Consider the following 26,646-nt stretch of genomic DNA (forward strand, 5'->3'; position numbering starts at 1 on the left):
TCCTTAAAAAGATTTCAAGATCTGATATTTTCAGACCGGTTGCACAGCCCCAGCGGCTGCTGGTAAATGTTGTTGCTGTTGTAGTTGCTGTTGTTCATTTTGCTGTGTCAAATAATTGTTGTCCGTATTGCGCATGTTAGGACAAGACCTCGTTCTCAGTTGTGATGTCCGTTTCACGTTCCTGAAGGATTCTCCGCAAGAGGTCTGGTGGCTGATTGATGGGAAACGCCTAGATGACATCACCGAGCTCAAGTTCAACATCTCCTATAAGTAAGAACCAAGGGTGTGTCCCTCTTGTCTATAATGGGGACGTGGCTGCTTGGTCCAGGGTCAGGGGCGAGATGTAATTCCTTGGCAGTGGCAGAAGAAAGCACAATTGAGACTCTGTGGGACAGCCTTGGGGCGGGGGAGGGTGCTTGGCCAAGTATCAGGGACTTTCTATAATAGAGGGTCTGTGTGGTAAGACCCTCAGGGCTCTTCGTCTGCTGCTGTGTGCAAGTGACATGGCGGTCACGTCTGCCCTGCTCTGTGTTTCCTCCCCGACTGAATGCACGCTTAGGGTGGGTAGATTTTTTCCCACCAAATGAACTGATTTATGTATTACGTTTAGCTCCTCTCTTTCCTGCAAGGAGCTCAGGGTGGTCTGCATGGTTCTCTCTCCTCTCCCCCCATCCATTTTAGCTTTACAACAACCCTGTGAGGTAGGTGAGGCTGAGAGACTGATTGGCTCAAGGACACCCAGTGAGATTCATGCCTAACTGGGGATTTGAACCCTGGTCCCCCAGGTCCCAGTGCAACACTCTAACACAATTTGCATCCTTCCTGTCTACCAATTGGTGCTCAAAGTGTCTAAAACCAGGAAAATATAGAGGAAAATACAAAATATCAATCAGTACATAAGAACAAGCAGTTCTTAGAATCATAGAATAGTAGAGTTGGAAGGGCCTGTAAGGTCATCATGTCCAACCCCCTGCTTAGTGCAGGAATCCAAGTTAAAGCATATTCAACAGGTGTTCTTATTTTTTTCATTTATTTCTCATCAGTGAAATAAAACCAAGCCAGGTGAACCAAATTTACAAGTGGTCATAACAGTTGGTTTATGATGCCACAGGCTTGCCTAAATAAAGATATCTTTGCCTGCTGGTAGAAAGTCAGCAGAAGCATGTCTTGCTGGACCTCTTTTTGGCAAGGAGTTCCAGAGGCCTGCAGCATCCACTGAGAAGGTCCTGTCTTTGACTTCCCAGTAAAGAAGTAGAGTCCCTTGCAAAGACCTTGCAGATTCTGATGTCTTTCTGATAAACTGGCCCCAAGTTGTGTAGGTCATAACCCAGCTCTGGAAAGGGGCCGGTAGCCAACTGTAACACAAGAGTCAAATGCTTCCTGTAAATGGCCCCAGCCGGATCTGGCTTCAGCTTTCTGAGCCAACGGAAGTTTCCAAATACTATTCAAATGCAACTTCATGTAGGTCGCATTACAGCGGTCCAACTAAGTCCATGCAGGTAAGGCATGTATCGCTGTGGCCAGATTCAACATCTCCAGGAACAGGCACAGTTGGCGCACTACCCTTAGCTGTGCAAAAGTGCTCCTGGTCACTGCCACTATCTGAGTCATCTTGCCCAATGCAGTCATCTTTGAATTGCATTGGTGGATCGATTCCCATGTGGCTGAATGAGACTGGACCGTCATCAAAATGTTCAAATTTGGGTTGTTGGCCTATATTGAACCATGCAGAACCATTATTTTCATGTTGCTTTTAAGGTTACTTAACCATGTTTGCGTTCTTTTTCTTATGGCTCTAGTGGTCAGCTAAAGATCACCCTCCCTCAGTGAGTGGCTCAGGGGTTACGTGCCCTGCCCCCTATGGAGCCGTAGGCAAGCTGCATAGTCCCAAGTAGCCCAGTTGCCCCCCAGCTGGCCGTTGCGGACAAGGAAGGGGCTGGCTTGTGCAGCTGTGGCAAGCTGAGCAGACCCTGGGCAGCTGGGGAGGACTAGCCTCAGAGGGAGGCAATGGGAACCCCCCTCTGAATACCACTCATCATGAACACCCTATTCATAGGGTTGCCATAAGTTGGGATTGACTTGAAGGCAGGCCATTTCCATTTTCAGCAGCATCTTATAGATCTTGCTTTCAACATGTGTGTTTGAGAGAGATTTGGTTTTGATTGCATTTTTTTTTCATTTTGTGAGCTACCCTAGGAAACTGATTGAAGGGTGGGGTAAAAATCCCCATCATAAATAATGAGATGGATAAATATGAAGCTCCCTTATACTGAGTCAGAACGTTGGTCCCTCTAATGGAGTCCCTCCTTTGACTGGCAGTGGCTGTCTAAGCTCCACCAAGGAGAGGACTACCCAGGCAGCTGAGATCCTTTTATCTGGAGATTCCAGGGATTGAACGTGGGACTTCCTGCAAAAGCCATGTGTGCCCTCCAATATTTTGGATGCTGGCTCCTTCTGTGAAGTCCTTTCTAGTGAGTCCGACCTTCTAGTCCTCTCCCCGTAGCAACATCAGAATCTGCCTTAAACTGAGTCAGACCATTGGTCCCCCCACCTCAGTATGGTCTACACTGATTGGCAGCGGCTCTCCAGGGTTTCAGACAAGGGTTCTGCCCAGTCCTACCTGGAGATTGAACCTGGGGCCTTCTGCATGCAAAGCAGGTGCTCTGCCAGTGAGCTACAGCCCTTCCTTCCCCTGCTGACTCCTCTGGGGGCCAAACTAGATGTGAGGTAGGAGGATCATGATCGAAAGAATACCTGTATGTTTTCCTGTCTGGGTCAAACAGTAGCTTATGGGTGCATTGATTTTAATTGAAGGAGGAGGGGAGGTTAACACCCCTCCCCCAGTGCTCCCCCAGTGGTCCTGATCCATATTGTGTATTTGCAGTTAGGGACAGGGGGAAAACATTGTTTGTTTGTATTTTAATGGGAGCCCCCCTAATCTGAGCTTCCCAATAATATATGAGAACCGAAACACAATTATCCTTCAAAATTCACACTTCCTCTGAATTTTGCAGTGCAGTTCTCCAACCAAAAAATATGTTCAAATGTGGGTATAAAAATGGATATGTAATTGAATGTAACGTACCAAAATACATTATATTAGGAAAAGAACACTTGCAAAAATAACTATATTAGGAGAAATACAGTCTGAGATGCTGACAGACCTTAGTGAGGCCTTTTTTTAATTGCAAACTGATACAAAAATGTGGTGAGCTGAACTTAAGACTGGGGGAAAAAGAAACCAAAATAGACAGACCCGTCTAGCCATATGTGCAGTGAAAAGCCCACATGTGTGATCATCACATCTGGTGATCTACATTTTGAGCGGCACATTAATTTTAGGATGCGCCTTCCACAGCTTCTTTTCATTTTAAAAGGGCAGGATAACTTCTCTGGGAATTACAGCTATGGAATATGCAATGTGGAAACATAACCCTGGTTCCAGCAGACAGACAGAGAGAGAGAGAGAAATACACACCCATGATCGTCTTCTGTGATGGGGAAGGGCCCTGGTGCTGGAGGAGAGCTTTGCACATACCATGGACCGCGAAAAAGACAAATAATTGGGTGTTAGAACAAATTAAACCAGAACTATCGTTAGAAGCTAAAATGTTGAATCTGAGGTTATCATACTTTGGACACATCATGAGAAGACATGATTCACTAGAAAAGACAATGATGCTGGGGAAAACAGAAGGGAGTAGAAAAAGAGGAAGGCCAAACAAGAGATGGATCGACTCCATCAAGGAAGCCACAGACCTGAACTTACAAGATCTGAACAGGGTGGTTCATGACACATGCTCCTGGAGGTCGCTGATTCATAGGGTTGCCATAAGTCCTAATCGACTTGAGGGCATATAACAACAACAAATGATCATGTGCTGTGATGGGGAAGTGTAGCTCAGTGGCAGAACCTCTGATTTGCATGCAGAAGATTGCAGGTTTGTTTCCTGCTAGCATCTCCAGGTCGGGCGGGGAAGGACTTTGTGTCTGAAGCCCTGGAGAGCTGCTGCCAGTCAGTGTAGACAATACTGAGCTACGTGGCCAGTGGCCTGACACAGTATCAAGAGAGCTTCCTAACCATATTCCAGGCTAATTCCCATGCTGAAAATTCATTCCTTGGGAATGTAGGTCTTGTTGTCCATCGGCAGACACCTCTTTCTCCTCTCCCCCGTTTGGCCTTTTCCAGGGAGACCCCCTTACAAGTTGGAGACCTGAAAATTGAAAAGACTCTGGTTGTGCCGAAGGTCACGGAGAAGGACTTGAAGCGCAACTACACATGCTGCGCCTACAACCTTAAAGGGACGGTTCACTTGCAGGCACTGGTGAAGATGGAAGGTAATTCCCAAATAGCACTTGAAGTGGGGGACAACCTTGGCAAAATGTGGGGTTCGGAAGGCTGAGTGGCTTTTGGCTGCCCACTGGTGGGGGATTCTACACTTCAGTTCCTCAGAATCATAATTGGATGGAGCCACAGATTTGAGATCCTGCAGAGAAAAGGGTGGCCTGCCACGGAGGGAAGGGTGCGCCAGCAAGAGCCAGTAAGCCAGGGATTGTCTCCAGAACCTTTCAGCTCCCGGATCTATTTTCACTGCCTAGTATTGGGCCCCATACTGTCATGCAATGACAAAAAAAGCTGCCCACCCTGTTTTGAGGTCTTCTTCTGGCTCCAACCGCCCCTTCAGTGGCAGAGGGGCCCCTCCTCTCATTCCAGCATTCCCCAGCCCAGTGAAGTGGAGTTTAGTTGTAATTACCGTGTTTTGCTCTGTTAGTAGTAATTACCGTGTTTTCTTTTCATTGTACCTTCCTGTTGTATTTAAACCAAATTAAATTTTGGGGTTTGAGTCTTAATACCCTGTGAGCATCCCTTTTCTCTTTCTCCCCCCCCCCACTCCAGTTCCCACACCGAGGTACACAGTGGAGCTCGCCTGCGGCTTGGGAGCGACTGTCCTCCTTGTGGTCCTCCTGACAGTCATCTACCACTTCTACTGGCTCGAGATGGTTCTTTTCTATCGGGCTCATTTTGGGACAGATGAAACCATCCTAGGTAAGGGGGGGGGGTCCCTGGCCAGTTGCATCCCTTGTGCTCTTCATTGTCCTCCCTGGACATCTTACGCCTCTCTCCTGTTATGGGTTGGCTACCATTTGCTTGTTTTTTGTTAGAGTGGCAGCGCTGTGCTTTTAAACAAACTTTCCCTCTGCCCCGATAACAGTTCTTCTCGGGACAAACTGGATTCCACCTGTTTGGTTTCACAGTTCTTCCATGGCTTGGCTCTGTCTGGCATTCCTGTCTTCCAAAACTCCATGCTGAGGGTCTGCAATTAATTTTGGAAACGATGCATGCCCCAATGGCTCTGCACACAGCCTTCTGCCCCTCTTCCAGCTTGCTACTTTCGCCCTTTGTCCCTCTTAACTCTGTTGCTCCTCATCAACCTCATCATCTCCACCTCCTTTGCTACTTTCTTTTGATGGGCTTCTGTGTCTTTATCGGATCCAGTTTAACTTTTTGTTTTTCAGTCTTTGTAATCTTTACTCCCCCCCCCCCCATCTTCTCTCTCTTTTTTTACCTTTTCTTGTTTTTGGCTAAGCTTCTGTGCACACACACTCTGCAATATGGGAGATAGTGATACTGACCGACCTTACAGGGTTGTTGTAAGGATTACAACAAGGCCATGTATATGGACTACTTTCAATATTCTGAGCATTCTGTAGGTGTTATTTGCTAAAGCTTTTCATAGTTAGATGTTGCTGCTGTATTTTTTAAAAAATGATTATTGTGTTTTAAATTGTTATGCTCATTACATTGTTTTCTAGCATTATTGTATATCTCTTGGTATTCTTTGGTAAAATGGTGTTTTATTATTCATAATAATTTCTCCCCAAAGGCACCTGAGGCGATGTAAAACTGCAGCTTTAAAACCCACACATCTATAAGACAGCACACAGTAAAGCAAAATAAGTGCATTAAGTACATGCATAATAAAATCTTAATGTTGACTTTGCAGCTGAATGTGGCAGCTGAATGAGTTGCAGCTGAATGTGGCAGCTTCTGGTATAGGATAATGTCAGAGAGCAGAAATCCTGCTTGTCCAGTGCCTCTCCACGTTCTGTTTGTATCCCACAAGAGCCACAGGCCTTCTTCCACGTGGAAACATTTCAGTTTGTGCCCTCAGAGTTGCCCCTAGCAAACAGACTGGCAGGCCTCGGGACCTCTTTGGTGGGCACAAGGTTCCTTGCTGAACCTATTAATGAATGCAGAGTGCCTTTTAAGGCCCCAGGGAGGTGAGGGAGGAAAGCCCATAGCAGGGGACAGAAAAACCCCTTCTTCCCTGCCCTACGGGCATTCACTTCCCTCCTCCTCATTCACGGAAGCCTTTTTCTTGCTTTCTCTGGTCAGATGGGAAGGAGTATGACATTTATGTCTCCTATGCGAGGAATGCCGAGGAGGAAGAGTTTGTGCTGCTGACGTTGCGGGGAGTTTTGGAGAACGAGTTTGGCTTCAAGCTGTGCATTTTTGACAGAGACAGCCTCCCCGGGGGAAGTGAGTATCTCAGCGTGCAGCCGCTGCCACAGCTTTCTGTTCTGTCTCCCTCGCTGATGTGCATGCGCACAGCCCTTCTGCTAGAAAGAAGAAAAACTCCAGAGCAACTCTTAGCAAAGGCAGAGCTGGGGAAGCTTTGCAGTTCCGTTTTACCCCAAAGCAGCTTGCCGCAACTTTTTAAACCCCTGCGCTTAGTGCCTTCCTTTAAGGATGGGATTTTGCTCCTGTGCCAAAGCCCCTGAGACCACTCTGAGGAAGATCCTGCAAGAGTAACAGATGTGGCGGAAGGGCACTTCGTTAAATTGATGAAATATTTTCCCTGGTTGGCAGGAGAGGGATGCAAATGGTGGGGCCAAAAGCCCTTGGAAATGGCCCCCTGGATTGAAATTGTCATCTTGGCACCCATGTGTGTCTGTCTTCATCTGCCAAGTAAGAGTAACCTTTCATGAATGCGGTGAAGCGACTCTTAGTTCTTGCTTGTCTCCCAAGGAAATCCTGGGAGCAGTTGCTGACCTTCTTAAATCACCATCTTTCCTTCCCTGTGCCCTTTAAAGAAAATACAAATTAAGGGACAGAGCATCAGGTTCTGCTGAGTCAATGATGGGAATTAGCCTGAACGGGTGTGCCTGTTCCTTCTACAGTTGCCTGTTTTTTTTCTGTACTCAAATTTCTGCAGTTGTTTAGTACCTGGTGGTACAAAAGAGGATGGGAAAGGGGCACACTGGACAGTGGAGGAGGGCTTGATGAGAGAGGGGCAATGTAGCAATTTCGCAGCGCCCCATGCTTAAAGCATGGAGAGTATGGCCAACGCAAGCTGCCATTCCCAGTGTCTTCCTCCCTGTTCCATCTTGGTACCTACAAGGAACCAAGCAGAGGACCAATGGACAAGCGTCTCCGAAGCAGGACGCGTCTTGTCGCATCCCTGCTCTGGTGCTGAGCCCTTCCTGCAGTCTGGACCCCCGAGGGAATTGAAGGCCCCTAAATACCACTCCATGGCCCGGCACTTGTCTTTGGGGAGAGACTGTAGAGGAGCAGATTTTGCGCCTGGGCAGGTCACGAGGGCTGGTTCTGGCCAGCTTTCCACCTGCCCTCCAGGGGGCACTAGGGTCTCCTGCCTTGCCCTCCCCATCTGCAAACTAGAGCAGGGCCTTGCTTTTTAAATGTGTTTTTAGATCTGGGGCCATGTCCTGGTTTCCACTCCATCACTGGCCTTGAGTTTCCATCTGCTTTATAACTTTCTGTGATTTGTTCTTATTCTGAACGCCCCCTCCCCCCGCAGGCTTGGGACCCTCTAGAGGCGCATATATACCTTTGGTGCCCAGAAGCAACAGTGGTAAAAATGGCATCTCTTTTCCTTGTGGGTTTCCCTGCCTTGTGCATCCAGAGCCAGAACGACTCACGTGAGCGCCCAAATTTCACTTCCTTCCTTCTCCTCTTGTCCTTTGCAGAGCTCCCACAGGAGCTGCCTTCTCTTCCCTCTTCCGCATCTGTAGTCAACTTTGTCACCTGCTACATAAAATGATCAGTTTTAATTACACTAGCCTAACCTGATGACAACGTATGCTAGCTTTCCAGTTCCATTGAACTCTTCCTTGGCTCGTTTCTATCGGGGTTCTGTGAAACTAGAAAGCTCGTGTACTCCAAGAGCGACAAAAGTTAGTGTGATACTATACGCCTTCAATCTTTTCAGACCCAGCACTCATCTTGAGCCCAAACATGCATTTTTGGACTCGCTTCTTAATTTTTTAATCATGCATTTGTATTATGATCGTGCTGCCATCCTGACCCACCCTCAGTCAGGCTGAGACCCAGTAGTGCATCCTGACCCACCTATGGAAGACCATTGAGATGACTGGCATCCCTTTCCTTACATGGCCTCTCTTATCATTTGGGATTGTCTTTTGTTGTTGTTACGTGCCTTCAATGGCGACCCTATGAATCAGCGACCTCCAAGAGCATCTGTCATGAACCACCCTGTTCAGATCTTGTAAGTTCAGGTCTGTGGCTTCCTTGATGGAATCATTCCATCTCTGGTTTGGCCTTCCTCTTTTTCTACTCCCTTCTATTTTTCCCAGCATCACTGTCTTTTCTAGTGAATCCTGTCTTCTCATGATGTGTCCAAAGTATGATAACCTCAGTTTCATCATTTTAGCTTCTAGGGACAGTTCTGGTTTAATTTGTTCTAACACCCAATTATTGGTCTTTTTTGCAGTCCGTGGTATGCGCAAAGCTCTCCTCCAACACCACATTTCATTTCAAATGAGCTGATTTTTCTCTTATCTGCATATTCACTGTCCAACTGTCCGTGGCACATACACGTTAAATATTTCCTATTGATTTTTAATTGCTGTTGTAATTACTTTTATTTCTTATGTTGCGTTATATTTCTATGAAATTTATTTCTCGCACTGTGTTTTAAATAAAATACAATATATAAGAAATGAAAGAAGCAATAAAAACGCAATTTAAAACTCACACGGCATCTAGCACAGCGCGCAAACAACGGGCAGAAGATCATCAAGGAGTCTGCTAAGAGCCTCAGGAATCTTCAAGTGGCTCACCAGGATAAAACAAGGTTTGGGAGCCACTGCTTTAAACCATGAAACACGGTCCCTCCAGATGAAGTGATGGGGTTGTATTCAGCTAAGTCTTATGCGCAGCAGACCCATTGAAGTGCCTGACCTTAAGCTAGTCATGTCTATTAACTTCAATGGGTCTACGCTGAGTAGGACTAGCATTGAATTCTGCCTGTGGCTACCAATGTCAGCTGCTTTAAATGAAGATTAGACAGACTCATGGAGGACAATGGCTACTAGACACTGTGCCTCTGAATACCAGTTGCTGAGAATCACAGGTGGGGAGGGATGCTCTTGCGCTCAGGTCCTGCTTGGGGCTTTCCATAATGGGCATCTGGTTGGCCACTGTGCGAACAGGATGCTGCACTAGATGGGCCATTGGCCTGATCTAGTTGCAGGACTGTTTTTGTTGCTAACTCATAGTCTCCCCCCAATGTTGCTAGACTATAACTTCCATCATCCCTGACAACTGGTCATAGTGGCTGGGGCTGATGGGATTTGGAGTCCCAACATCATCTGGAAAGCCACAGGTTGTCTGCCTCAGGCAACAGAACCTTTTGCAGTCTCTTCTGGAGGTTGCTAAATGTGTCAGCTGGGCTCAGAAAAGCACAAACTGTGTGTCCGAGGCCAGTTGTGAAAATGTGTGTGCCCCCAGCCAGGACTAGGGATGCCCTCTCCTCCTCCAGTTCCTCTATGGAACTGGCAGAAAGCTGCCCGTGTGGCTGTGCCTGACAGAATGAGCCTGAGGTTCCAAAATGCCATTGGAAAGAGGTACCCGTTGTATCTGTCACGGTTGCAGGGAACGAGGGAGGCTGAGCCAAGCTGGGCACAAACTCCAGGGAACAGAGCCCATCAGCTGGTGCCATGGATGTCTCTTCTCTACAGATCTCAGTCACAGATGTCTTTTAACAGACGGGATCTGCCCCCCCCCCAAAAGCTTTTGCTCTGTTCCTTCTGTTTCCCTGCTATTTTGGACAAGATGGGGAGACTGCCAGGGCTCTGCACATGATCCCATCCTTGTAGGGCTCCAGCACATCCCAGGCTCCGATCCTCTCTCCTTTCAGGCTTGGAAGTGCCTCTCCTTCTTCCTCTTCAGAGTATCGCCTACCGAGACGATCACTCTCTGGGGCTCAAGATGTATATGTTTATTTCCAGTCTGTATAACGTGGTGCCTTCCAGGGCAAAACTCAGGGGCCGCAGGCTGTACATCTGCTTTGCATGAAGGAGGTCTTTACTTCCACCCCTGGCATCTCCAGGAACATCTGGGGGAGGACTCCTCATTGGAAACCCTAGAGGGCTGCTGTCAGTCAGTGTAGACACTACTGGGCTAATTGGGCTTATTGTAAGGCAACTTCCTAGAGTTGTACAAGCTCAGATAATCCTTGTTTTAGTTTTGATATTTTTTTAAAAAAACTCATTACTTAAAACAGTCGAAAAACATTATACAGCTCAACCCAGCAACACAGATGAAACAAGCTAAAAGGAAACACAATAGCAGCTTAAATAATTATTTTCAAGATCAGGCCATTACTTAAAAGCGGATTGAAAGAGAGACCTGTCCAAGGCCTTTTTAAAAGCTTGCTGTCCTGCTCGACCGCTTCGATCTGCGGAACTTGCTCTCCTGCAAGTACCATCCAATTTTCAATCCCTCTCTCTGGGGAGTCCAGCTTTCAGAGTGGCAGGCCCTGTGCTCTGGAACCCTCCCTGCCTATTAATATCATGCTGGTTTAGACGCCTACTACAATCTTTTCTCTTTTGGCAACCTTACCCGGACATGGAAGCAAGTTATGTATACGCTTTTTAAACTTTTGCTGATTTTTATTTGTATAGTGATAATGGTTTCATGTTACACTGCTTGGGGATTTTTTTTGTTAAACGGTGTATAAATTCTCTTGCGTAAAATAAATAAATAAAGATCGGGCCAGACACAATACCCCTTGGGAGGAGGATTTCAAAAATGCTGTAGATCTAGTGCCTGCCAAATTTAATGGCAGGATCTGTACAGAGGCAGGCAGCTCTTCAGTCAACCTGGTCCCAAACTGTTCAGATCTTCAGGGGTCCTCTCTGGGCAAGTTCTCCAAATTTTATTTATTTATTTATTTATTTATTGTATTTGTATACCGCCCCATAGCCGAAGCTCTCTGGGCGGTTTACAGCAACTAAAAACATCAAAAACAAACATACAAATTTAAAATGCATCTTTTTGGCAGGGGTGAGAGTAGATGATCTTTTGAGGTACCTCCAGACTCTATGATTTGCTGATTTCCCCCCTCTGCCACTCACTAGGGCAGGTGTAGGGAAGCTTTGGCCCTCCAGCTGTTCTTGAACTACAACTCCCATCTTCCCTGACCACTGGCCATGTTTGCTGGAGCTGGGAGCTGTAGTTCAGCAACAGTTGGGGGACCACAACTGTTGTCACACAGAGGAGGGCCGGGATCTCTTCTCAATCGTCCCAGAGTGCAGGACACGGAATAATGGGCTCAAGTTGCAGGAAGCCAGATTTTGACTGGACATCAGGAAAAACTTCCTAACTGTTAGAGCCATACGACAATGGAACCAATTACCTAGAAAGGTAGTGGGCTCTCCGACTCTGGAGGCATTCAAGAGGCAGCTGGACAGCCATCTGTCGGGAATGCTTTGATTTGGATTCCTGCATTGCGCAGGGGGTTGGACTCGATGGCCTTATAGGCCCCTTCCAACTCTACTATTCTATGATTCTATCAAGCCAGATTTCGACTGGATATCAGGAAGAATTTCCTAACTGTTAGAGCCATATGACAATGGAACCAATGACCTAGAGATCCCCAAGATGTAAACAACTTTCGCCCAATTTCAAATTTACCATTTCTGGGCAAGGTCATTGAGCGAGTGGTGGCCAATCAGTTGTCAGCGCATTTGGATGAAACGGATTATCTAGATCCATACCAATCAGGCTTCAGGACTGGACATGGAACAGAAACAGCCTTGGTCGCTCTGGTGGATGATATGAGGAGGGCATTAGATAGGGGAGAACTCACATTTCTTGTCCTCCTGGATCTCTCAGCGGCTTTCGATACCGTCGACCACGGTATCTTGCTGGATCGTCTGGAGGGATTAGGAATAGGAGGCACAGTATTACACTGGTTCCGTTCCTTTCTCTCCGGTAGACAACAGCAAGTAGCATTGGGAGATGAGGTTTCAGACCCTTGGCCCCTCAACTGCGGTGTGCCACAGGGTTCTATCCTTTCTCCCATGCTATTTAACATTTATGTAAAGCCGCTGGGAGCCATCATCAGGAGGTTTGGGCTGAAGTGTCACCAATATGCGGATGACACTCAGCTCTACCTCTCATTTAAGTCCTCACCAGAGTCGGCTGTGGAAACCATGTCCAAGTGCCTGGAATCTGTGAGTGGATGGATGGGAAGAAACAGGCTAAAGCTGAATCCTGATAAAACTGAAGTACTGCTCGTGGGAGACAAGGGAAGATTGGGAGACATCGACCTGATATTTAATGGGGTACAATTGCCCCTGAAAAATCAGGTCCGCAGTCTTGGGGTGATTGTTGATTCCGAGCTGTCTATGGAGGCCCAAGTTTCATCGGTGTGCCGAGCAGCTTGGGGTCAACTGCGCCTCGTTCGAAGGCTGCAACCCTATCTTCCTGTTCACCAGCTCCCACTTGTAGTGCACGCTCTGGTCACCTCTCGTTTAGACTACTGCAATGCGCTGTACATGGGGCTACCCTTGAAAACAGTCCGGAAACTACAGCTGGTACAAAATACGGCGGCTCGTTTACTCACGAATAGCCACCGATACGATCATATTACTCCAAAGCTTTACAATCTCCACTGGCTTCCAGTTATTTTCCGGGCTCAATTCAAGGTGTTGGTATTAACCTTTAAAGCCCTATACGGTTTGGGCCCAGTATATCTGCCGGAGCGCCTCCACCGTCATAAATTGTGCCGCCCTACGAGATCTGCCACACAGGACCTGCTCTCAGTCCCGCCAACTAAAGTGGCTAGGTTGGTGAAGACTCGGGAGAGAGCTTTCTCTGTGGCGGCCCCCTCGATCTGGAACTCCCTCCCAATAGACCTTCGACATGCCCCTTCCCTAGAAATATTTCGCCGGGGCCTGAAGACTTGGCTCTTTAACCAGGCCTTTACAACCTCTGAGACTTCTAGGGTAAATTAGCCTTGTATTGAAATGCTGATAATTTATTATACTGAACTTGTATGTAATGTATTGACTATATCTTACTTATTGTATTTTATCATATTTTACTGTAAGCCGCCTAGAGTGGCCATTGGCCCCTTCCAACTCTACTATTCTATGATTCTATGAAGCCAGATTTTGACTGGACATCAGGAAAAACTTCCTAACTGTTAGAGCCATACGACAATGGAACCAATGACCTAGAGAGGTAGTGGGCTCTCCGACACTGGAGGCATTCAAGAGGCAGCTGGACAGCCATTTGTCGGGAATGCTTTGATTTGGATTCCTGCATTGAGCAGGGGGTTGGACTCGATGGCCTTATAGACCCCTTCCAACTCTACTATTCTATGATTCTATGACCACAACTACGTTCGGGAGTCTCCCAGACTTTCCCCCCTCTTGCTAATTTCCCTGCCCTTCTTTACACTCAGGGGTGTGTGCAGGTGTGCCTTTCAACTTTTAACAGGATGCATTTCTCCCAAAGCCTCCCACACACACACACACACACACTGCATTTGACAGACGTACTTATCAGTGATTCAGATGCTAATTCAGCTTCAGGCAGACTATCCGCCTTCTCTAATTGTTTTTGAGTTGCTGTTACTTTCAAGCGTTGTGTGGATGTTTGTTTTCATCCTTTGTTTTCACTTTACAGTAATTGATTAATTAACTACATCTTAACAAAAGGAATGGGGAAGAGCCTGAAGGCTGCATTCCCATCTGTCAGTCTGGGGTGTGTGTGGGGGGGGGCATGCTAGTGGTGGGCAGGGCTAGAGGCAACAGTAGGCGGAGCAACAAATGCAAATATTACCTTTGTCCAGTAAGCTTGTTTCTGCACATGCTCACACCCCTCTCTGCCTTCCGTCCAGACACCCAAGAAGCATTAGCGGAGTTCAAGGGCAAACTCCAGCCAGACAGAGACAGTCAAGGCCGGTGTGACGCAAGGCCAGTGACGGATGTGGCTGGGAAGGGGGGGGTCTTGGGTGGGCAAAGTCCAAAGGGGCAGATTAGGCCCCAGGCCTGAGGTTCCCCACCCCTGTCTTGCAAGGAAGTTCAGCTCAAAAAGAATGGCAACACTTCTCTGAGTAAGGCAAAGAGGTGAGCTTGTGAAAGTTTCAGGCACCAGCCCATTGGAGCTGTCTGCATGTGATGCTAGGGAGGATTCCTCACCCCCACACACACACACATCAGTTAATAATAAGCAGAATAATAATGTTTGTTGTTACGCACCTTCAAGTCAATTTTGACATATGGCAGCCCTATGAATCAGCGACCTCCAACAGCATCTGTCGTGATCCACCCTGTTCAGATCTTGTAAGTTCAGGTCTGTGGCTTCCTTTATGGAATCAATCCATATCTTGTTTGGCCTTCCTCTTTTTCTACTCCCTTCTGTTTTTCCCCAGCATTATTGTCTTTTCTAGCGAATCATGTCTTCTCGTTATGTGTCCAAAGTATGATAATCTTAGTTTCATCCTTTTAGCTTATAGTGATAGTTCTGGTTTCATTTGTTCTAACACCCAATTATTTGTCTTTTTCACAGTCCATGGTATCTGCAAAGCTCTCCTCCAACACCACATTACAAACGAGTCGATTTTTCTCTTATCAGCTTTTTTCACTGTCCAACTTTCACATCCACACATAGAGATCGGGAATACCATGGTCTGAATGATCCTGACTTTGGTGTTCAGTGACACATCTTTGCATTTGAGGACCTTTTCTAGTTCTCTCACGGCTGCCCTCCCCAGTCCTAGCCTTCTTCTGATTTCTTGACTATTGTCTCCAGTCTGGTTAATGACTGTGCCGAGGTATTGATAATCCTTGACAAATTCAATGTCCTCATTGTCAACTTTAAAGCTACATAAATCTTCTGTTGTCATTACTTTAGTCTTCTTGACGTTCAGCTGTAGTCCTGCTTTTGTGCTTTCCTCTTTAACTTCCATCAGCATTCGTTTCAAATCATTACTGGTTTCTGCTAGTAGTATGGTATCTTCTGCATATCTTAAATTATTGATGTTTCTCCCTCCAATTTTCACACCTCCTTCATCTTGGTCCAATCCTGCTTTCCGTATGATATGTTCTGCGTACAGATTAAACAAATAGGGTGATAAAATACACCTGTCTCACACACGCTTTTCTATTGGGAACCAGTCAGTTTCTCCATATTCTGTCCTTAACAATAATAATAATGATAAATAATAATAGAAGCTGGTCAGCAGGAAAAAAAATCACAGCAATAATCATCACCACACTAAACACCAGCATCAAAACAGAATCATCCCCAGTCAAAAGCCATCAAAAGCCTCCACCACAGTTGTCGCTAAAAAACTGTGAGTTTAACAAGGCAGTGACCATACAGAGAGAGCAAGGCAAGACTTCCTTCAGCATCAGCAGAGCCTGCTGGATCAGTCCAGTGGCCCATCTAGTCCAACATCCTGTTCTCACAGTGGCTAGCTAGATGCCCATTACAGGAAGCCTGCAAGCAGGATCTGAGCTAAAAGTGACTCACATTCCTGGGAGCCAGCATCAGCTTTTTAAAAGATTCCATCCTATTCACACTCTGGAAAACATGTCTAAGGCTAGAATCCTATAGACATTTATCTTGGAGTTGTTGTTGTTGTTGTGTGCCTTCAAGTCGATTATGACTTACGGCAACCCTATGAATCAGCGATAAGTTTCATTAAATGGAATGGGACTTAACTTCTCAATAGAAATGTGCAGCCTGTTGACATTAATGAAGCTTGTTTTTTGTCTACACACACATAAGATTGGACTGCACACGTTTAGTCGTTTGAGATTCCCCAGGCTCTGCCTGTGCATGCACCCTGCAAGGGGTTGCACTCCTCATACCTTTCCAAGCCTCGGCACAAGTGTGTCCTATGCATCCTCTCTTCAGCCATGCACAGCCTCCTGCCAGCTTGCTGTTAAGTCTGCTTTTCCTGTTTCATTTTGTTTTTTGTCCTCCTTCAAAGCATGCTGCACTCCGTCTTGCCACTTTCAAGTTTAAGTGGGCTAATCTGCTCCTTACGGGAACCTGGCAAGGCATGAAATAGCTGTCAGCTCATCTCTGGCTTCTTGGAGAGCATCACTGTCTCCCTATCTTTCTGTTGTAGGCAGAGGATTATGCTTTCCTCAATAAGGAAGTGGGAAATTATCCCAGGATTCCTTTTAACATCTATGCATTCCCCGCTACCTAGACATTTCCTTGCCCCACGGATTCTTTGGGCAGGACCAGGCCAAAGGAGACTGTCTAGTAGCACCAGGTTTTGGCTCTCTGCCACGTAGCCAGGAGGAGCACTTCTCCTCTCAGACCCAAGGAGAGAGCAAAGGGCAAGGCGAACTTTGCATTCATTATCTACAGGCAGCTGCAGAATTTTTGCCTGCTGTTTGAAAAAAGAAAAGTCCTGGCCTTGCCTTCCACTCAACACTTTTGAAGACATCCTCCACGCCACTGATCGCTTGGAGGCACCAGTGTGGGCACACAGAGCTTGCAAGCCCCCATGCGGCATGCCCCCTTCATTTTGATGGAGGACACCAATCCACAGGCATGTTCCTTTGCTTGTGTGAGACTTCCAATTTCTGTAATCCAAATCATAACAGTGGAAGGACAGAAGGGAAATCTTTACTGCAATAGGAAAGCTGTGTTCAGCTTGGATGCAAGATGGCTTTCAGACAGAAGAGTGTTATGACTGACTATGGCCAATTTGAGGCCCAGACTACACACTACAGGGAAATGTATGGGCTCTGTTGCCTTATAACTCTCTTCTTCCCTCCTCCCTGCCCACCAACACTTCAGTAACTTGTAGTTGCAAAAACAAAAAAGTGTTGATGTTTACCATAAGCAGCATCCAGTAAAGGAGAGTGGAAATGCTAAACCAATTGTCATGTCACCTTTTCCCACTTTTTTTCCTCATAAAAACCTAGAACTCTGTCATAAACCTAGAACCCAGATCATCCAGTAAATAGAGTGGCAGGAGATTTGGGATAGTTGGGGAAGCTGCAACCCTCCAGATGTTGTTAGACCCCCAACTCCCATCAGCCCCAGTCAGAGGGCCACCAGTTAGGAATGATTGTCCAGCTGTCGTCCAGCAACATCTGGAGGGGCCACAAGATTCCTCATCCCTAGGATTGGAGGAGAGCTTTGCGCATACCATGGACTGCGAAAAAGACCAATAATTGGGTGTTAGAACAAATTAAACCAGAACTATCACTAGAAGCTAAAATGATGAAACTGAGGTTATCATACTTTGGAGACATAATGAAAAGACATGATTCACTAAAAAAGACGATAATGCTGGGGAAAACGGAAGGGAGTAGAAAAAAAGGAAGGCCAAACAAGAGATGGATTGGTTCCATCAAGGAAGCCACAGACCTGAACTTACATGATCTGAACAGGGTGGTTCATGACAGATGCTCTTGGAGGTCTCTGATTCATAGGGTCGACTTCAGTCGTAATCGACTTAAAGGCACATAACAACAACATAAGAACATAAGAACATAAGAAGAGCCTGCTGGATCAGGCCAGTGGCCCATCTAGTCCAGCATCCTGTTCTCACAGTGGCCAACCAGGTGCCTGGGGGAAGCCCGCAAGCAGGACCCGAGTGCAAGAACACTCTCCCCTCCTGACGCTTCCAGCAACTGGTTTTCAGAAGCATGCTGCCTCTGACTAGGGTGGCAGAGCACAGCCATCACGGCTAGTAGCCATTGATAGCCTTGTCCTCCATGAATTTGTCTAATCTTCTTTTAAAGCCATCCAAGCTGCATCTTGTGGGAGCAAATTCCACTTGTTTATATTGAATTGCATTTGCCATTTTTCCGCCCATTCACTCAGTTTGGAGAGGTCTTTTTGGAGCTCTTCGCAATCCCTTTTTGTTTTAACAACCCTGAACAATTTAGTGTCGTCAGCAAACTTGGCCACTTCACTGCTCACTCCTAATTCTAGGTCATTAATGAACAAGTTGAAAAGTACAGGTCCCAATACCAATCCTTGAGGGACTCCACTTTCTACAGCCCTCCATTGGAAGAACTGTCCATTTATTCCTACTCTCTGCTTTCTGCTTCTTAACCAATTCCTTATCCACAAGAGGACCTCTCCTCTTATTCCATGACTGCTAAGCTTCCTCAGAAGCCTTTGGTGAGGTACCTTGTCAAACGCTTTTTGAAAGTCTAAGTACACTATGTCCACTGGATCACCTCTATCTATATGCTTGTTGACACTCTCAAAGAATTCTAATAGGTTACTGAGACAGGACTTTCCCTTGCAGAAGCCATGCTGGCTCTGCTTCAGCAAGGCTTGTTCTTCTATGTGCTTGGTTAATCTAGCTTTAATAATACTTTCTACCAGTTTTCCAGGGACAGAGGTTAAGCTAACTGGTCTGTAATTTCCGGGATCCCCTCTGGATCCCTTTTTGAAGATTGGTGTTACATTTGCCACTTTCCAGTCCTCAGGCACGGAAGAGGACCCAAGGGACAAGTTACATATTTTAGTTAGCAGATCAGCAATTTCACCTTTGAGTTCTTTGAGAACTCTTGGGTGGATGCCATCCGGGCCCGGTGATTTGTCAGTTTTTATATTGTCCATTAAGCTTAGAACTTCCTCTCTCGTTACCACTATTTGTCTTAGTTCCTCAGAATCCCTTCCTGCAAATGTTAGTTCAGGTTCAGGGATCTGCCCTATATCTTCCACTGTGAAGACAGATGCTAAGAATTCATTTAGCTTCTCTGCAATCTCCTTATCGTTCTTTAGTACACCTTTGACTCCCTTATCATCCAAGGGTCCAATTGTCTCCCTAGATGGTCTCCTGCTTTGAATGTATTGATAGAATTTTTTGTTGTTGGTTTTTATGTTCTTAGCAATGTGCTCCTCAAATTCTTTTTTAGCATCCCTTATTGTCTTCTTGCATTTCTTTTGCCAGAGTTTGTGTTCTTTTTTATTTTCTTCATTCGGACAAGACTTCCATTTTCTGAAGGAAGACTTTTTGCCTCTAAGAGCTTCCTTGACTTTGCTCGTTAACCATGCTGGCATCTTCTTGGCCCTTGCGGTACCTTTTCTGATCTGCGGTATGCACTCCAGTTGAGCTTCTAATATAGTGTTTTTAAACAACTTCCAAGCATTTTCGAGTGATGTGACCCTCTGGACTTTGTTTTTCAGCTTTCTTTTTACCAATCCCCTCATTTTTGTGAAGTTTCCTCTTTTGAAGTCAAATGTGACCGTGTTGGATTTTCTTGGCAATTGGCCATTTACATGTATGTTTAATTTAATAGCACTGTGGTCACTGCTCCCAATCGGTTCAACAACACTTACATCTCGCACCAGGTCCCGGTCCCCACTGAGGATTAAGTCCAGGGTTGCCGTCCCTCTGGTCGGTTCCATGACCAACTGATCTAGGGAATAGTCATTTAGAATATCTAGAAACTTTGCTTCTTTGTCATGACTGGAACACATATGCAGCCAGTCTATGTCCGGGTAGTTGAAGTCACCCATTACTACCACATTTCCTAGTTTGGATGCTTCCTCAATTTCATATCTCATCTCAAGGTCTCCCTGAGCATTTTGATCAGGGGGACGATAGATCGTTCCCAGTATTAAGTCCCTCCTGGGGCATGGTATCACCACCCACAACGATTCTGTGGAGGAGTCTGCCTCTTTTGGGGTTTCGAGCTTGCTGGATTCAGTGCCTTCTTTCACGTATAGAGCGACTCCGCCACCAATACGTCCTTCCCTGTCCTTCTGATATAGTTTATATCCAGGGATAACTGTATCCCACTGGTTTTCTCCATTCCACCAGGTCTCGGTTATGCTCACTATATCAATGCTCTTCTCTAAGACCAAGCACTCCAGTTGGGTCAAGGTCAGGCAAAAGAATGCACTTCTTCACACAATGCAGAATTAACTTACAGAATTTGCTACAGTAAGATGTAGGTTTGGCCAGTCATTTTGTGGGATGTACAAGAGGATGAGAGAAATTTTGTGGAGGAGAAGGTCTATCAGTGACTAATAGTCCTGGTGGCCAGATGCTACCTCCATGTTCAGAGGCAGTCTGCTTCTGAATTCCAGTTGCTGAGGATCCACAGCAGGAGAGGGCCATTACCTTCATGTCCTACACTAGATGGCTGTTTGGTCTGATCCTGCAGGGCCTCTTTTTCATTTTTTTTAATGTTCTTAACCACATGCTACTGGGTTAGCAACACCTGCACATTTCCCTGTAATGTGTAATTGGGGCTCGATGTTCTTATGTCTTTTCCTTTGCTGACTGGAGTTTGCAAATGAGATCCTTGGGAATAAGGAGTGAGAGGTGGAAAGACAGAGGATAGTAAAGCTTTAATCCTGTGCACTTTTTTCCCTTTAAAAGGGGGGGGGACTGAAACCTAGCCACCCCAGATGTCTGCCAGGGAACCTAAATTTGACATTATACAATTAAAGGAAACTGCTGCATAATTTATTCCGTTTCCCAAATCCAAATGTTTCTTTAATTGAATTTCTGAGCCAACTACTGGGGGAAATGGTGGGAGGGAAAGGAGGAAAGCAAATTTTATGGACATTGGGAGTGTTCCTTCACTCTGAGTGTTTATTAGTCACTTTTCCAAATTCACCCAAGTCAGTATACAGACGCTTAGCATGAACACTGTCACTAGAAGCTAAAATGATGAAACTGAGGTTGTCATACTTTGGACACATAATGAGAAGACAGAATTCACTAGAAAAGACAATAATGCTGGGAAAAACAGAAGAGAGCAGAAAAAGAGGAAGGCCAAACAAGAGATGGATTGATTCCATAAGGGAAGCCACAGACCTGAACTTACAAGATCTGAACAGGGTGGTTCATGACAGATGCTCTTGGAGGTCACTGATTCATAGGGTTGCCGTAAGTCGTAATCGACTTGAAGGCACATCACAACAACAAACAAGCATGAACACCCTCAGTCCAGCAAGAATGATCTGCGAGCATAACAGTGGTGTCGATGCTTTGTTGTGGGTCTGTCTGCGGAACACATTTTGCCCACCAACCTCCCAATTTAGTTTAATTATACATCATTATCCAATTACATGCCGTCTGATTTGGAGATTTTTTGTGTGTGAAAAGAAGAAATGTAATTAAATATGTTTAGAGAATGTATATAAATTATAGATTCATCCTTATACAGTTCATAATATTGGCATGAATATTGACATGGCATGTTTCTGTCGGAGAAACAATAGGAACCAACTATAATGGTTATAGGCTATAATGGTTAGTCAATGAGATCACATGTGACATCAGATGTGGGGCTGGTAAAGGGGTTTTGCAAATCTCTGTGCACAGTGCTTTGCTGATCTTCAGGGCTTGGACAGCTCTGTGCTCTTTGTGCCTTCCCCTGCACTATTTGATTTTCAAGCTGCACAGGCAAAAGCAGGTCATCTGATGCCATTGTGATGTCAGGTGATTGACAGGTGGGAGGTCCCACCCACCTGTCAAACTTAGTCCAGCGGTGGGGGGAGGCGTACTGGCTGGATCCACTTCTCCTGCTGCATTATTGTTTGTTTGTTAGTATAAGTACTGCATATGAAAAAAAAGTTGTATATGATAATTTAAGGTGATTTCTGTGTTTGGGATGACCCCTGTAGCCTCTGGGCCTTTGAACACAGCATATATACCCTATACACCAGGGCTTGCTAACCTGCCACCTATAGGTGCCATGATGGCCTTGAAGGCATCCCCACCAGGTAGCCCAGATCTGAGTGTTCATTTTTTTAAAAAAAGTCTCTAGCAGTCCTAGAAAGAAAGTTATGGCGCAAAATGTGCAGGCATTCTTCTAAGCAATTTCTATGAAATGAGCCAGCTTGGCTGCTCCAACCCGTCAGTGTTTTTAGCCAAAGAGGGAAGTCAGAGCTGTAATTGATAAGTGAGTTGTTTAGTCACCAGGCAGTAGGAATCCCTTGGTTCCTAAAGGGCTGCTGCTACCCCCTCCCTTTTAATGCACTTTTCCCACTTCTTGTAGCCTCAGGCCCTTGTGTGCATCATACACCCTGTACAGCCTATATGGCCAACTCCTGAGCCCTACTGAACTGGGGGTTGGGGACACATCCTTTGATGCAAGTGGGTTTGCATACGAGGCCACCAGTTGATATGCTGCATGAGCTGGAGGGGGGGAGGGACACTGTTAACATTAATAATGTTAAATAAAATAAACACAGAACATTATGAAACAAGCCATTAATAATGATGATGCTGATAGGATTTATATCCCACCCTTCCTCCCAGTAGGAGTCAAAGGCGGCAAATGTTTCAAAACCTCTATAGAAAATAGCAGGGTAAAAAATCAGTATGTTTAAATACGTTTAAAAGCAGCAGAATAAAACACTAAAATGCCCCAATGAATAGAAAAGTCTTCTCCTTTCCTGCTGCCCATCTTTCTGGGAGGAAAACAGGACATGAAGAGGGGATGGATAAGCTGTGTAGGTGGTGGAAAGTGGTGACAGGGAATAATGGCACTAGGCCCAGGATGGGGGCACTTTGAGATTTCACCAAGCTTATTTCTGCAGCCTTACGGAAGCCTTCGCCAACTTGGTGCCCTTCAGATGTTTTGGAGCACACAATTCCAGCTGGCCGGCACTGATGTGAGTTGTAGTCCAAACCATCTGAAGGGCACCAGTTGGTGAAGGCTGCCTTAGGGGCTAGAAACTTCAAAATATAAAATCAGAGAATTCATGCATATGGGATTCTGCATTGGATCCCTGGCCCTCGCTCAGCTGCTGGAGGGCAGTCTGTGTGCTGATCTTCTCTAATCTGCTCGGTGTGTTTTCTCTCTCAGTTCTCACGGATGAGACTCTGGGCTTCATCCAAAGAAGCCGGCGCCTCTTGGTCGTACTGAGCCCAAACTATGTCCTTCAGGGCACTCAGGCTCTCCTGGAGCTTAACGCTGGCCTGGAGAACATGGCTTCCACGGGCACCATCAAAGTGATCCTTGTCCAGTACAAAGCCATCAAGAAGAGCAAGGTCAAAGAACTCCGGCGGGCTAAGGCTGCCCTCACCGTCATTAAGTGGAAGGGCGAGAAGTCGAGTTACCCGCAGGGAAGGTTCTGGAAGCAGCTGCTGGTGGAGATGCCCGTCAAGAACACATCCAAGATCTCTGTGGATAAGCTAAATCTCTCCTGCCCTTCCCTACAATATGTCTGAGGAAGGGGAGGCTTAGAGTCCAGCAACGGGGTGGGGAGAGAAATAGCTGGCTCTGAGCGAGGAGATCTTTTTGTGGGGAGAGGGAGATGTAGGATGCTGTCTCCATCACTTCAGGACACAGCTGCCTCCTCACTCAGGTGCTCCAGCTGAGCCCAGCTTGCCCGCCTTTCTGTTCGTCAGGTCCAACCTGCGTGTTTTCTTGTGTATGGTGCCTCCTCATTGGAAATGCACATGTAAAGCCAAAATGTTTTCATCCAGTGAGGACCTGATGTCCTTGCAGGAGGAAGGGAGCTGGGTGCCTGAGGGGTTGGCCTCCCACTTTTGGGAGATCTCGGGAGCACATTAGGCCCATCGATCCTCTGGCCTAGAGGGTCACAGTGATATTTTTAACTTGTCTGAGCAGGATAAGGGCCTCTCCTTAACCCAAAACACAGAATTGGGAGCCAGCATCTCTGCTTCCAACACTAGTCTGCAAAGTAGGGATTGGTATGGGGTTGTTTTTCCCCCTCACTGTTCTCCCAGAATGAATGTGGACAGCTCATTCATTCCATAGCAGAACATCACAGAGATCTCTGGGCAGAATCTGAGAAAACAGTAAATGACAAAAGTGGAAGCAATATGGGATAGTGGACTGCAGTCAGCACAACAAGCCAAGTTAGGACTCTCAGGGTCAAAAGGGCCAGTTTTTTGCTTATTCTTTTTTTGAAATGTTCTCCAAAAATGTTAGTAAAGGCACTAAGGCCAAGCTGTTTCTGAATCAAGTTGAAGGGAGTTCACACCTCGCCAGATCTGTATTGTTCCACCTTGTCTCAGTAACTGATCCAGCACTTGGTACTGTTCATCATTCCCAAAGGGGAGTTGGCATCCTGACATTCCTTCCACCCTCAACCCTTATCCTGACTCTAGAGAAGAAACTCAGGAACTGCACTTGGCAAACACTGTAGTATATATCACTACAACGTGATGAGACGGAGGGACAAGCTAAGTGGCTGGCTAAGTTAGGAGAACTAAGAGGACTTTTTTTAAGACCTCCCTTCTGCTTCTTACTTGAGCTAGCTTGTCTCTGTTGGTATCCATTAAATTTGGTTCAAATGGACTAGCACAGGGACGGTGAACCTGTTGCCCTCCAGATGCGGTTGGACTCCAGTTCCCATCAGTCCCAGTCACGGGTGGCCAGTGCCCATTGGAGCTGGTCAGCTGGAAGGCAGGAAGGCCAGCAGCTGGTGGAACTAGGGATCCAACAACAGGCAAAGCCAATTCTAGTGTCCCTGCTGAGTTCTGCAAGGGGCAGCACTGTTGGCAGTCAGTGCTACCCTCTTGGCTGAGTGTAAGCAAGAAGGCTGGCAGGTGTGGGCCAGCTGGACGCTGGTGGAGCGCTGCCCCATTCGCTCTTAGCCTCCACTGCCCAGCCAACATGGCCAACGCTCGGGGACGACGGGAGATGTAGTCTAGCATTACTTGACGCAGATGTTGACACAGGTTCTTCAGCTTTTCACTAGCAAGATGACTACAGGGTGGTCAACAGGCAGTCTTTTGATTGCGGACATTAAGGCTACAATCCTAACTCCATTTTACCTAGGAGTAAGCCCCACTGAATTCAGCAGTACTGCTTTCTAGGTGAACTTAGTGGTTAAGGTGTTGGACTACGACCTGGGAGACCAGGATTTGAATCCCCACATAGCCATGAAGCTCACTGGGTGACCTTGGGCCAGTCACTGCCTCTCAGCCTCATGAAAACCCTATTCAGAGGGTCGCCATAAGTCAGAATCGACTGAAAGGCAGTACATTTACATTTGTTGTTGTTTTTTTGGTCAGGCTTGCAGCCTAAGGCCACAAACTAAAGACCTCCTTTCAGTCCAGTCCAGTCCAGTCCTTGGCTGCTCCAAGTGTCAAGGTGAGCAACTCGTCAGCCCTGCAAATCCAGCCTACTTAGTGAGGCCATCTGCCTCCACCCCAAATTGCCCAACCTCACAGCAATGTGGAGGATCAGGATTTGTGGCAAAGGGACTTGGTGAAAGGTTCCTTGCTGAACCTTTGCCCCTTTGAACAGTGCTGCCCCCCAAATCCTGGGGAGAGTGAGATGTTGTTCACAAGTTGAAAGCCCCAGGGCTGCCTGCAGATTTACTTGCCCACTTCCCTGCACTGCAGCGTAATAGAGGGCTTGTTTCAAGTCCCCTTCAGCATTTCCCATTAGCCTTCACTTGGTCCCCCCTTCTCTAGACTGGAAAGCCATGTGTGAAATGTGCTTGCTCTCTCTCTCTCACTGTAATGTTCAGTATTATTTCTCATGCCATTTGCCTTTACACTGCCTAGAGAGTAAAACTGAGACTCTCACGTTTACAGATAGCTCTCTCACTTATGACACTGGCAGGTCAGCCCCACAGGGTGGAATCTGTCTTGTTCCCAGGTTTGATGTAGCATTTTTCCAACTTTCATTTCTTGCCTTGTATTTTTTACAGACACACACACACACACACACACCCTCTGGGTGCTGAGGCCTCCCTTTTACTTAACGGAGATGTGACATGCAACAGCCTTCCTCAGTGGCTGTGGCTGATAGCCCAAAGACCTGGAGGGCACCAAGTTGAGGAAGGCTGCTGTACAAAGATGAGACTGAGGATTTCCTCACTTCATATTCTGTTGTTGTTGTTGTGTCATTTTTGCTAACATGAGACCAGTTCTGTTCCCCCTCCCTTTCTATATTTTGTTGTAGCATCCACTTTGACAAGTCACATTGTTGCCTCATTTTAATTTTGCTTTGTTTTGCATTGCATTTAAATAAAGCACTTATTTTGATAATTTTTTCCTCCTTGTGTTTCAGTTCATTCTCCATGTCTCATGCGTATGTGTGTCATCACCCCCCCCCATCATTGTTCTTTCCTCCTTCAAAAGAGAGGGCCCCATTAGCTCAGAGCCTCCCTTGCATGAGTCCCCACAAAATGAACGGGGAGCTCACACCTCCCTTGGGGCCTGTTTGGTTAAATGGAATGTGTGGGCTGAAAAAGAAAAACTAACCTCAGTGTCCAGGAGCGCATGTGCCCAATTAAAACTGGTGCGCCAGCTGCACCCGTTCCTGGAGCTGCCTGATCTGACTAGGGTGATGCATGCCTTGGTTACATCCCACTTAGACTACTGTAACGCGATCTACGTGGGGCTGCCTTTGAAGACTGTTCAGAAACTTAAATTG

The 26,646-nt window shown here is 46.4% G+C and overlaps 1 protein-coding gene across 5 annotated transcripts in view; it reads left to right on the forward strand.

Moving 5' to 3' along the window:
• Window positions 1-26,646, forward strand: part of IL1RAP (interleukin 1 receptor accessory protein) — a 95,722-nt gene that overhangs the window by 58,554 nt on the left and 10,522 nt on the right. For 4 of the 5 annotated variants that reach the window (XM_061637623.1, XM_061637624.1, XM_061637625.1 and 1 more), the window contains 4 exons: window positions 141-270; window positions 4,190-4,338; window positions 4,898-5,047; window positions 6,398-6,541. In XM_061637623.1, the coding sequence (XP_061493607.1) occupies window positions 141-270; window positions 4,190-4,338; window positions 4,898-5,047; window positions 6,398-6,541 (573 nt within the window). Of the gene's footprint in view, window positions 1-140; window positions 271-4,189; window positions 4,339-4,897; window positions 5,048-6,397; window positions 6,542-23,094; window positions 26,263-26,646 lie in introns of those variants that run through there. The other variant, XM_061637627.1, reaches the window with a different exon arrangement.

The sequence above is a fragment of the Rhineura floridana genome, chromosome 7 (assembly GCF_030035675.1).
Source record: "Rhineura floridana isolate rRhiFlo1 chromosome 7, rRhiFlo1.hap2, whole genome shotgun sequence".
Lineage (NCBI taxonomy): Eukaryota > Metazoa > Chordata > Lepidosauria > Squamata > Rhineuridae > Rhineura > Rhineura floridana.